General features: G+C 45.8%; 1 protein-coding gene across 1 annotated transcript in view; it reads right to left on the bottom strand.

Annotated features, from left to right (window-relative positions):
* Positions 1–9,075, bottom strand: part of ALK (ALK receptor tyrosine kinase) — a 677,634-nt gene extending 668,559 nt beyond the window's left edge. The window contains exon 1 of the mRNA XM_041756066.1: positions 8,397–9,075. Coding sequence (XP_041612000.1) covers positions 8,397–9,075 — 679 coding nt within the window. The remainder of the gene's footprint in view (positions 1–8,396) is intronic.
* Positions 9,076–12,809: the final 3,734 nt, after the last annotated feature.

Here is a 12,809-nt window from a genome sequence, read left to right as displayed (position 1 = left end):
CTTCTCCCTCTGCCTGTGTCTCTGTCTGTCTCTCTCTGTGTCTCTCATGAATAAGTAAAATCTTAAAAAAAAAAAAAAAGATTTCAGAGGACTGCATCTTTGGTTGTTACTGATTGCTATCTCATGAGAGACTCCAAGCAAAAAACACCTAGTCAAGCTACTCTCAAATTCCTAACTCACAGGAACTATGAAGGATAAATTGTTATTATTATTTTGAACCACTAATTTTTTGAGCTAACTCCCTATGCAATATTTGATAACCAACACTAAATAAAGTATACACTAAAACCACAAGATACTGCCACAAGTTGACAGTATCAAGTATTCTCAAGAATTCCCAGACATTACTGGTGGGAGTATAAAGTGGTATAACTGCTTGTAAAAATAGTTTGTCAATTTCCTATAAAGTTAAACATACATTTACCAAAAAATCCAGCAATTCCAAAATCAATTTAAGAGAACTGACAACATATGTCTACCCAACGGCTTATACAGGGACTTCCTGGGACATTAGAAATGTTCTGAATCTTTATCTGGATAGTGATTATATGGATGCTTTATATGTGAATTATAATCAAGCTATACATGAGATTAACACATTCAATGAACATCATTGTATTAAAAAATACAGGTAAAAATTAAAAAATAATTCTCTGATGTTGTAATGTGAATTATTATGTCCTACAACCAGAGATTCATTTTCAGGAAAGTTTGGAATTGGGAAAAATTACAATGAAAAGACCTCATTTTGAGAAACCATGGGAAGAGGCCACATAACCACTTTTTAGGACTACTGACCTCTTAAATGAAGCCCAATACCTACCTCAAAATCTGGGACCTGGCACTACTGCTCCCTAATGCCAAAGATTGGTTGACATTGTGAATTGATAAAGTAGAATCTCAGCACTTTTTATGATCCTGTACACATTTGTTTTTCTACTGACTTATGTATTTCTTTCTGAATAATCCAGACTAGAATCTTTCATGTAGGTTATTTTATATAATGTTCACAGAGACTCCATTAGGTAGTCAGGACAAGTTCTGTATTTCCACCTTTTAGAATGAAAGTCCCAGAGGTTTGATGAGATTAAGGAAGTTGTACAAGATGTCAAAGCCAATCAAAGGCCATCATAATAGGATCTGAGTCTTCTAGCTCCTAATCTAGTGTTCCCTCCACCACAGAACACTTCCTTTAATTACATGGTCTGAAAATGTGGAAAGGATCTATAAAGGAGACCTTCCCGTGCCCACCCGCATGAACCATATTCCAATGAAAATGGAATAAAAGATAAATAAGAAGAAAAACATTGGTTTAATGTTTCCTTTTTACTTCATCTGGCTAGTTGCCTGATTTCCTTTAAGCTTGCTTAGATTTTCTTTGTTTTCGTTTTTAGATCTTCTCTTTAGCCTTTTTCCTTACTCCAGGAAGTTCTCACTGCCCACCTCTCCATGTACCTGTTGCTATGTCACCACAAAAGTAGAGTTCAAGAAACAAAGACTCTTAATTAACCAAGTGGTTGGATATATCTGCCCCAATGGAGCTCTCCTCCTGCCCAGTTCTGGGACTTCCCACATTCTGGAATGCCTATGTTCATCAAGTGAATCTGAGAGAATTTTCCTGGGAAAGGATCCAAGATTGTAACAGCCCAGCTAGAAAGTTCATCACAAAATTTACTGAATAAGAAAAGTTGTTTTGTGAGAAATCTGACTCGGCCAGAAAGGTATTAAGATACCTCCTATCTCTTCCCCACCTCCCCACCAGGAAAACACTCTTTTATACAGCCCCCTTCTCACACCTTGGCCCATGTGAAAAAACCTAGGCCATCACTAGGTTAAGAAACACTGGCCACACCCTAGACTAGATGACTTTAAGAAAGAAGATACCCCTAGTGCACCTCTTATCACATAACCTCTGGACCTATAGCCATCCTCACAAAAATGCCCTATTCTCCTCCTACTCCCAGGCAGAAATAACGTCCACATGCATCTTTTGAAAGCAATGGCTCAGCCATGGCTCAAGAAAAAAAAAACTATAAAATGCTATATGGGTGCTTCACAGCCTGTTTTAGGTTGAGGCACTTTCTGGAGGCAGCCTCCTACTCAAGTCCCTGGGCTATGTGTCTCCATGGAATCTGAAAGGTCTAAATGCTCTTAATGGGCTCATGTCCATGAACCAGTTGGCACCTTCCATCTTTCTCCTGCCTTCCACTCAACAAGGAATGGTGAGGCCAGAAATGTAAGGAAAGGGCACAACTCCAGCTAATTATAACAAAGAAATTACCAGATGTCAGTGAACCAGCACCTCTCTCGCACAGAGGGGCTTGAACTGCACACATCACTCTCAGTTAAAAAAGATCCACCATCTGAAAACTACTGTTCTGTAATGCTTCTATCTTTTTTCTTCATCATTAAACTTCATACTTTCATAAAGGTAGGGCTTGCTTTCTTTGTGTAAAAAGACAAAAATAACTGGATTATGAATATGCTGCTTGAATCTCTGAACCAAATCCAAGGTCAAAAGACCTTTGAGGATATAATTGATAGAAATGAAATAAATACCACACCTCAATTCTCCTTATCCACATTTCTGGTTAAGACAATAGGAACTATCTATCACCCTGGTCACTCTCCCCATTTCCACTGGATCCCACTTCTTATCTCAGAAATTAGAAGTTAGTTGCATGGGAGCCCACAATATTACAACTGCTGCTGCCAGGGTCACCACATGTGGCCATACATAAGGAGTGCACAACCCCAGATGGCACCATCTAGATAAACTAAAATGTATATGAAATTCTTGGAGTTATAGAGTATACAACCTGAACAACCAGATACTGGAGTGTTGCTGCTGCCAGGAAAAAATTAATGGTTCATATCGATGGAGCACTTTATTATATTGGACACTGGGTTACAGGTTTACACGTATCTTCTAATTTAATATGCGTGACATCTTGAGATAAGAACTATTACTATCACTATTTTGCTAATGATGAAACTGGTACTCAAAGATTTTAAGAAAATAAAAGATTTTAAAGAACTTTCTCAAGTTATGGGTATTGAACACCAAGTATTCATTGCATGGGCTTCTAACAAGGATAATGTAAAGCTTTTCATCTATTTACATGTCTTTGTTATTTATAATCTGCATCTTGGGATGATTCCTTTAGTGAAAAGAGCCATAATTTGAAGGCAAAAAAAATATGTAGTACTAGTCAGTATCTAGCACAGCATCTAGCATCTCATAACCTCTCAATACATACGTGACCGTTTCTAGGTGTGCCACTTTTACCTTGATAAAATGTTATCAGGGCATCTGGTGGCTCAGTTGGTTTAGTATCTGACTTCTGATTTTGGCTCAGGTCATGATTTCACAGGTTGTGGGATCAAGGCCTGCATCAGCCTCCACACTCAGCAGGGAATCTGCTTGACATTCTCTCTCCCTCTCTCCTTCTGCCCCTCCCTATTTGTGTTCTCTGTCTCTGTCTCTGTCCCTGTCTCTCTTTTTCTAAAATAAATAATTTTTTAAAAAGAAAGAGAAAAGGTCTTATCAAATAGCTGGCTTCCAGTTACTCCATTTATAAAATAAAACAAATACTTGCCTTCTAAAAGATTGGGGGAAAAAATAAATTTGAAAGTTTTTTATAAAGTCCCATTCAACTGTAACAGAATATTAATAATGGTTATAAAGAAATTCAAAATGTCTTTTATGAATCAGACTGGGCCAATGCCCACTAAGTGAGGTTATCAGGCAGTAATCCTAAGAATGGCAGGGGCTACAACTTCTGCTGACATAACGCTCCCTCTTTTCCTCTCCCGCTCACAGGCCAGTCACCCTTGTCCTTCTGAAGACACACTTTCTTATAAGAGCATTCATGTTTATTAATGATAACACATTAATCATGCACACATGCACACAAAGCCCTCGTGGGCTTTTCTTCTTTTTCTTTGGCAAATTTGTGAAAAGATCAAATGGATTTAGATGAGCTTCATCTCTCTAACAGCCATATATATTCTCAGCATGTCACAGGGTTTTCAAGTAGCCAGTAGGAATCCACCAAATCCAGAAATGTTCTTATCTTCTCAAGATCCAGGTCCTTCTGCCCCGCCCAATGGCTTGATGACACACACACTAGAGATGCGCCTTAGATGCATAATACCCTATGTGAGCACCTCCTCCCCAGTGGATAGACAGACAACAACCTAGAGAAATACTCAGTGTCAGTTTGGGAGCAGAGGTAAATAAACCCAGTAATTTCAAAATATTTTTTTCACTTAGCAATCTTCTTGTAAGCATGTGTCATCCAATTTCAAAGATACATGTGCAATTCTTGTCCTTTCCGACTAGAAACACCAACATCCAAAGTCTCCTGAGAGTTGAATTCTGAAAGATCCCGATTCCTGCTGTGGTTCCCCATCCCAGCTCCCCTGCCTGTTGCAGCTTCTCAACATTTCCAAATACAAAACTGATTAATTATGAATGCTGTGGCTTATCTGACCCATATCTCACCTGACTCTTTGCTCCCCTGGAATTCCATTCCATAGTCAGAGGAATATCAATTTCAGAAAATAAGGTTTCCCTGATATCTACCCTGAAGTTTCCTTCTGTGAGTCTCATCTTATTACTTCTATGGGCCACACTATATAACTCTTCTCCTTCATGGCCTCTCCCTCTTCAGAGATTTGTAGATTGTTACCATGGCTTTCCCTTCATTGCCACTTTGCTCAGCCATATATATTTAATTCTTTTCATCTTTCACCATAAATCGGTCCCTTCAACTCTTAAATCAGCTCTCTGCTCTTCTCTGGACTAGTTCCAACTCTCCCAATTCACCTCCAATAACTGATATCCCTTCTGGGAGCTCAAATTTCTTTTCTATCTTCCTTGGCTCTCTTTGCCCTCTCCAGAAATGAAATCGGAAAGGACTGACAGATATGTGAGGTGAAGGGTCAGGTGGATTAAATTGCATACATCTACTTTAAGTTTCTCAGGCCTCTCCATGGTACATGTAAAATCCCCAGTCATATCCCCCTTTCCTGGAGTGAGCGGGGGGCGGGGGGGAGTGCTTAAAGAAAAACAGGTCCTCTTATCCCACAAGTAAATATTGCCTGGGGGATGGCAGAAGCAAGATGACAAAACAGGTTACAAGTTGAGACTGTGACCAATGTGGCAGCCTCCAGGCAGACATCTTTTCTGAGGTTTGGACTATTCCAAATTGGTGCACCAAAATTCACATGGTCCTAGCAATGGTCTTTCTACCTTTCTACCCCTTCTACTCTCCATGAATGAGTGCTGTGGGGAGCTGTCTCAGCCTTTGAAATACTGATCAAAAATACTTTATGAATTCAAAGCAACCCACGAAGAAAAAAACATTAGCATGTCATGCTTTATGAGGGCTCTCAGGCCTCCTCTCATCCTCTCAGATGTCCCAAACCACAAGCAATACAAAGTTACTGCTTTATCCTGAACTGGGTGCTTTTCCATTTCTATCACATCCCTAGTCAGAGTCCTGTTCAGATTCAGGAAGCTATCTTCAGTCTAAGACAAATGGGTTGCTGCAGGCCACTCACCACAGGGGCAACTGGCATTACACCCTTCCTCTCCTCTACCTTCCTCACAGTTAGCCCTATCAACATGCTTGTGCCCCCTCTAGACCAGGCCACCAGTCATTTGGACAGAAGCAGAGAGAAATTAGGTGAGTTGTGCCTCTTTTCCCTTTGTATATTTGAAGATCCTACAGCACAAAAGAGTTAAATGCCTTTTCTACAACACAAGACTATATAAAAAAGAATAAACCCATTTCCTTTAACACAATAAATAGTAAAATCAATCCAAGCGTAAGAACCTAAGCTTGAATTTTCATACAAAAAAAAAAATGAATGGAACCACATGATTTATGTTGCCCCAAACATGGCACATGATATAGCAGGGTATGTCCACTCCCTCCATGGGGAGGTCTGCAGTGGAAACCATATCTGAATAAGGCTGGGGGCAATACAGTGATAAGGGAAGAGACTAGTCCTGCATGGACTAGTCACCTAACTGAAAATAGTATATGCCTCAGAGCCGGAGAGACCAGCCTGTTCCAAGTGTGATCACCACAAGGCCCGAAGTGCTTTTCAATAAGCTGTCTGTCTCTCTGGAGGTCATGGGGAGCTCATCCAGTTACACTTAGTGTCTTATTTGATCCCATCAATAACCATTTGATCCCAATGCTGCTGAAAAATACTTGGCCAAAATCTCTAGCCTTTTAATGACAGAATCCTGGCTCTTTCTGAAAACAGCATTGCTGGATGTGTCAAATGATGCATAAGGCCTTGGTCCAACTGCCAAATGGACTAGGATGCTGAGGGAGGACTTGAGACACTCAGAGCTTCCCTACTGTCAGTAGCAAAGCACCTCTTGAAGTACACTCCTCTCTACACGAAACTCCCCTGCTCAGCAGCTTCAACTCCTTACCTAAGGCTTGAGTGGAGTATATTCTTCAAATGCACTAAGCAGGTGACTCTTCAGAGACACCCACTGATAACTTCATGCAATCTGCCTGTTTATAGTAGGAAAGTTCAGGGCTATAGAAAGGACCCCTTTTATCTGTCACCAACATCTCACAATAGCCGATCTAGACTGCTGGGCCTATGGTCATCAGACAAGAGGTGACAGGAAAGCTCCAGAGATGCTCATAGACATGAAAGGAGAAGAAAATCCACATTTCCAGAGAAGTAATTTTTATATCCATTACAAGTACATGAGGCGCTAAAAGAGAATGTGGCATGTATAAACCACAGAACCCGTGATGACATTAAAGCACAGCTGTTCTTCACAAAAGTATCTGTGGTGAGACAACAGTATTGGTCTCCTATCTCAGTTCACAGAAGGCACCATCAAACTCATCAGACCCCGTCTCTTACTGTAAATTCTGCCTCTTAATATAAATTCCAGCACTGAACACGAAAGAGTCATTTTAGGTGCCAATGCCACCAATGCTAATGCTGAAATATGCATCCAGACTCTGTTTTCCTTGGGGACCCACATACCAGTATGTTTTTTTGTGCAAAGACTGAAGAACCTCAGCTCCTAAATATCCCTGCTGCAGAAGAGTACTGGGTGTGTGTGGGAGTATATATGTGTGCTGGGACAAGCACAGCAGATACTTGTAGCTCTACTGTGGGCTCTTTTCAGTGCTTCCCATCCAATTAATACTAGACATTAGTAACCAGCAGACCATAAAAATTTCATTTATTTCTGATGATGAGAACGATAGAAAAGATGCTGGGTTTGCTCAATGGAATTAGTGTAGGCTTTTAAAAGGCACGATTTCTTTTCTGTGCTTTCTCATTCATTTACATTGTACATTTTATTCACTAAGCCTTTCCCCAGTGGTCTTAGGAGAGAAACATCCATTCAAAATCACCTGGTTTTCCAGTCAAAGAACACTATGGAAAGAGTTAGAAGTAAGTGCCTACACACACACACACACACACACACCCAACTCAGTGAATGGAGAAGAAAATGAGAGTAAATGAAACAGAAACCTCACTTCAGGAGTCTCCAGCAGAGAGATCTGCAGTGAAACAGGCCTGCCAGAGACTGTCATCCAGGGCTGCTGCTGCTGCAGACATTCTAGCTAAGAGTTAGAGGGAAGGGGAAGGGGAGGGCAGGAGGAAAAAGCGAATTCAACTACTGTCTCTCCTGCCTTCACGGAATTTTGGCAACTTTGCTCTCTCTCTTCACATCTCCCTCCTGTCCCATGTTCCTTAGTCCCTCTGGGGCTCTCCCAACAGTATCTAAGAGGAAAAAAAAAGGGTCTGAGAGCGGATAGCAGACTGGGGTTGGAGAAAGGGGACAAAATGAATTCATGAAGAAGAGGCAACCCCTAGGTAAGCCGATAGTTGAAAGGGACAGCTAGGTAGGATTCAACAATAGGAAGAAGAGTTCTACATTCACTGAGAAAGTGTACCACATTCTTCACCTCTGTGGCGGCCAGGAAGAAGAACTAGGGGAAGGGAAGAGGGACAGCAGTATTCGATCTAGAACTAAGCTTGGAACACGGAAATAATAAGGCCATTTCAACCGTCCCGGAGAGAGGCGGGGGGGGCATTAGAAGTGCATCCAATTTTGGATAGGACCTGGTGTAAGTTGGTAGAAGAAAAGGCATTCTGCCAAGAACAGAAAACTTTTCTCCCAACTTGGTTGCTGGAGGAGAAATAAAACCCTTGGGGAGTGACTGTGTCCAAGAAGAAAATAAAATCTAGTCTGATTGGTAGGGTAGTTTGTGGAAGGAAGAAAGAGCCAAGGACCAGAGGCTGCGGTTTTGGAAACAGGGATTAGTTGATAAGTGGTTGCAAACTGATGTGCCCAAAAATACAAATTCCGCCCCATTCAGGCGGGAGCTGCTCACCGGTCCCCAAGATCTGGAAGAGAAGGCGGGGCTGGGAGGCGCGGATCGCCGCGGACAGCCTTCCCTCTCTGCCCACTTCCGAAGCCTTCTTCTCCGGCATCAGGCGGATCCTCAGCCGCCCTTCGCCGTGGCGAATCCACCAGCTGAACAGCTCGCTGAGGTTGAACTGGAGCAGCCCCGCAGTCACCTCCTCGGGGGAGGGCCCGACGCAGCCCTCAAGGATCGCCTCCTCTCCCAGCTCCAGCACCAGCTGCTTGGCGCGTCGGAGCTTGCGGACCGAGCCGCCCTTCAGCACCCTGGTCAGCGTCCGAGCCTGGGCCGGCGAGCTGGCGCCCTCGGCCCGGGAGACCCCGGGCGGTGGCCCCACCAGCCGAAGCAGCGGGGCGCAGTCGAGGGCCAGGGAGCCGCGCGCCTCCGTCCAGCCAGCCCCGGGCTGCGAGGAGGACGAAGGCGGCAGCAGCAGGTCCCGGGCGTAGACGCGGAAGAGCGAGGGCACGACAAAGTCCACCGCCAGGCTCTTCCTCTGCAGACGTGAGTAGCTGAGCGGCTCCCGAGGCTGCAGAGCCGGCCCCGTGGCGGGTGAACCCACGAGCTGGCCGGTCCCGGTCCCGGCCCCCGAGCCCGAGGCCGTCACTGAGAGCCGCAGCAGCAGCAGCCCGAGGAGCCCTGCGGACCCCATCCCGCCAGGGAAGGGGTGTTTACACTAGTGTCCCCACCAGCTGGGATCCAGCCTCGCCCTTCACTCCCCCCAAACGAGAAGGGTCTCCAAATAGTCCTCAGTCCGGAACGGCTCCTTCCCGCTGATGTCTGGGGTACTGCGCGTGCCCTCGGTCCTCTCGCTTTCCTCCAACTGCAAGGAGGCAGTCCGGAGTCTCAGTACAATGGGGCTGGAAGCCCAGGGGCGTGTCGAGAGACCCTGGGCGCCTGGGGCTCCGCAGCTGGGACCCTGTGCCTCTGGCGCGCAGCGACGAGCGCCGCGCCTCCGTCTGTAGCTCGCTGCGCTCCGGAGCCGGAGAAACTACTATGGTTGAAGGGAGGCGGCAGTGGGCCCGTCCTCTCCTGCCCCGCGGTCCGAGCCGTGGTCTGTCCGCTGTCCAGCAGCAGCCTCCAATCCTCCGCAACTTTCCAGCTGGGGACGATGGCTCCAAGCGCTCTGCTGTCCCAGCCCCTTCCTCTGCGCTCCGTTGGGCTCCCGAGCTTCTCTCCCCCGCGGAGGGGAAAGCCGCGGGCAGGGGTTGCTCTCCGGGGCGCCCTCCTGCAACCTCCGCAGCCGCAAGTCTGCAGATGGACCTGCTCGCTGAACTTCTGGGCTTGAATCGAGCCCCCGCGCTGTGAAGCGGAGGCTCGGGCCGCCGACGTGCCAAGTTTGCAGCGTCCCCGCTCTCCCGCGTCTCGTGTGCTCAGAGTTCTCGGGCACCGAGGCGGCCCCGGCCGCAGCAGCCGAGTGGAAGCATTCGGGCAAAAGAGCCCCAAATCTCGCTGCCCCCTCCTCACTCACCGGCAGCCGCCCCCCCCCCCCCCCCGGCTCCAGGTGGCTGGGCAGAGGGCGGCCGAAAGGCGCCTCTGTGCTGTGCGGCCCTCCGGACAGCAGCGACGGGATGTGCCAGCTGCCTCCTCCGCTGCCGCCCCCGGAGCCGCTGGATCGCATCTGCCTGGGCGCCCGCCACTTGCAGCTGGCGGAGGCGCGAGCTCGCGCGGGGGGCGGGGCCGCGGCGGGGGCGGGGCGGGGCGGAGCTCCGACACCCCCCCCGCGCCCCGCCCCGCCCGCACCCGCCAGCCAATGGCGCGGCGAGATAGGCTCCTATGCAAATCTGCAGAGGCCTCGGCATTCATTGAGAAAAGCACAGGGCCGGCCCCGCCCTCCCTCCACCCTCCATCCCTCTCGCCTCTCTCCTTCCTTCTCTTCCTCCAGATTCCCTGCCCTATTTCTCTGCTGTGTGAACAGGAGCGTGTTTTGGATTAAATGGGAGGATTGGAAGAGGCCTTTGCAATCAAGCGCTCTCCCTAATTATGCATTTAAGAGATTATATGGGTCCGACTTCAGAAAAGCTGGTTCGGAATAAAAGTGGAGGCAAGGGGAAGGGAGGAGTGGGAGGAGGGGCAGCACGAAACTGCCAAATCCGAGAACAGCCTGGATTAAGGCCCTGAGACCCGAATCTTCTCTGACCCTTCCATTATTTAAACGCATCCCTGGGAAGCTGGCGGTTCCCCCATCTACACGAGAAAAGTTAGCAGCGTGGGGGTAGAGAGTGGCGGTGATCTCTAAGAGTTCTTCAGCTGCAGCAAGTACATTTCAGACCTGTCAGTCATCCTGCGTTTTCTCAGAATAGTGCTTGAAAATGTGTCACCTCCTTTAGTCTCTGCAAGGTAAATATTTTACGTTTCAGCTTTAGAGTTGAGATAACTGAGTAGCTGAGATGGTAACTGATTCTCCTTGGGTCGCATAGACCTACGTGCATCCCAGGCCCTCACTCAAGGGCTCTTATTCATGCTGATCTACTTATTCCTCCATAAGTAACAGGCCAGGAAGATCTAGGGGTGATTTAGCTGGAAGGAATAATGACGGAACAATTGCTCACAGCCTTGGGAATGAGAGGTCATTACCAAGAGCATTTTTTATTCATCTGTAAAGACTGTATCTCTGGTCTCTCTTTCCCTTCATCTCTCCTGAGCTGCCAACACAGAACTCAGATAATGGCTGTGTTTATAACAAGTGGTGCGCTAGAGCAAGAGAAAAAGCTATAGTCATAGGTTCACACAAATCCATTCCGTTCCTTCTTATCAAAGGTTGATTGTCAGGTCTTGTGCTATCCAAGCAGAACAATAAGGCAAGATCCTCCCTTGAGGAGCTCACACCTGGAAGACAGCAGGAAAAGTTCCTCATAGAATCAAAGCACAGAGTGGAGCTGAATCTCTCTCCCAGAGCTGCAGAGTGCTGCAGTAACTTGTCCCTTGCCTCATAGGAGGCGGTGACCAAGCAGGGCCTCTGCTCTCCCTGGCCGGGCTTCTTAGAGCATTATGGTATTGCCTTTGGCAACCGGAAGACCTAATAACAAAAGAAGATTAATTCGAGGAATGATTTGTTTCCTGCAGTGTGTTTGGCAACTCACTTAATTTGACAAGTAACTGGCTTCTCCCTGGAACTCAAACTGACTTTACACTGACTTTACAAGTTTAAGGACAAAGAATGATCTGACCCAAGAAGAGAAAGGATGCTCCTACCATGGTACAGGCAAAGACGGAGGGATAAAGAGAAGAGGAAGGAAAGGGTATGGAAGTTAATACTTGGAAAGGATATGTTGGTTAATACTTTCCTATGTGAGCATAAACGTTTGGATTTTCATTAGATTGCACTGGCATGCACACTAATAGAAGAATAATTTTCTATTTGAAATATTAAAAAGACTCAAATGTAGGCCCTTTTCCTCCTCACTCCCTTCCTTATTCTCTACATAATTCTTATCCAAAGTCAAACTGATAGGAGTAATTTGTCAAGAGCTATGAACCTTCTGCTACAATCAGTGGCCACTAGGGGGCTGCAGAGACTTGAAACTTCAGATGAGCCACCAGGGTTCAACCTTCTCCCAGATAATATGAGACCATAGCTTTGCACCTAGTGCACACAGGGGTTTCAATTAATTCTCGTGCTTTTATGAATTCTTTAAAATTTCCCCTGAAGGAGGAAAAGTGCTTCTCCCTGCACATTAAATCACACCAAACCTCAAAAATGCTGTTCCCTTTTTGTTAATTTTAAAAGGGAGGCAAGAATGAGTATTGATAGTCTATTGGTCACTATACATATGCATCTGTAGGAGTGTGTGTGTGTGTGTGTCACATCACACAGTGGCTTTTGGGGGGAAGGCATATATTATTATTTCCACCACAGAGACAAAAACACTTAAGGATTAGAGAGGCAAATAATTTGCCCAAGGTCAAATAGCAAGCAAATAACAGCACTGGAATTCAAACCAACGAGTCTTTTGCTCTGAAATTTACACGTCCCTCTGGAACAAATTAGGCCTCTTCCTCATGCCTACAGCTATAATGTTGACACCTCTATCCTCTATCTTTGCCATCTAGAGGAAGGGAGATGAGAAAGTGCAGTTAAGAACAAGTAGAGGAAATACAGACAGAGATAAAAAGCATGAGCAAGACAGATAGCTAACATGTCTTGCACACTTATATGGGCCAGCATATTTCAAAATAATTCTCATGCATTATCTCACTTAAGATTCACAGTAACACTATGAAGGGAAATAATAGTATCTCTTTTTTTACAGATTACAAATGGAAGCTCAGTGAGAGTGACTCTCTCCCAACAACAAGACTACACAGGGAACAAAATTTGTTAAAGGATTTGAACTTGGTCTCAAACCCTGGGCAATCTCACAAGAGAGAAATGGACCAAGCAAG

This window comes from Vulpes lagopus, chromosome 5, assembly GCF_018345385.1.
Source record: "Vulpes lagopus strain Blue_001 chromosome 5, ASM1834538v1, whole genome shotgun sequence".
NCBI lineage: Eukaryota > Metazoa > Chordata > Mammalia > Carnivora > Canidae > Vulpes > Vulpes lagopus.
This window is presented reverse-complemented; position numbering and strand designations above follow the sequence as displayed.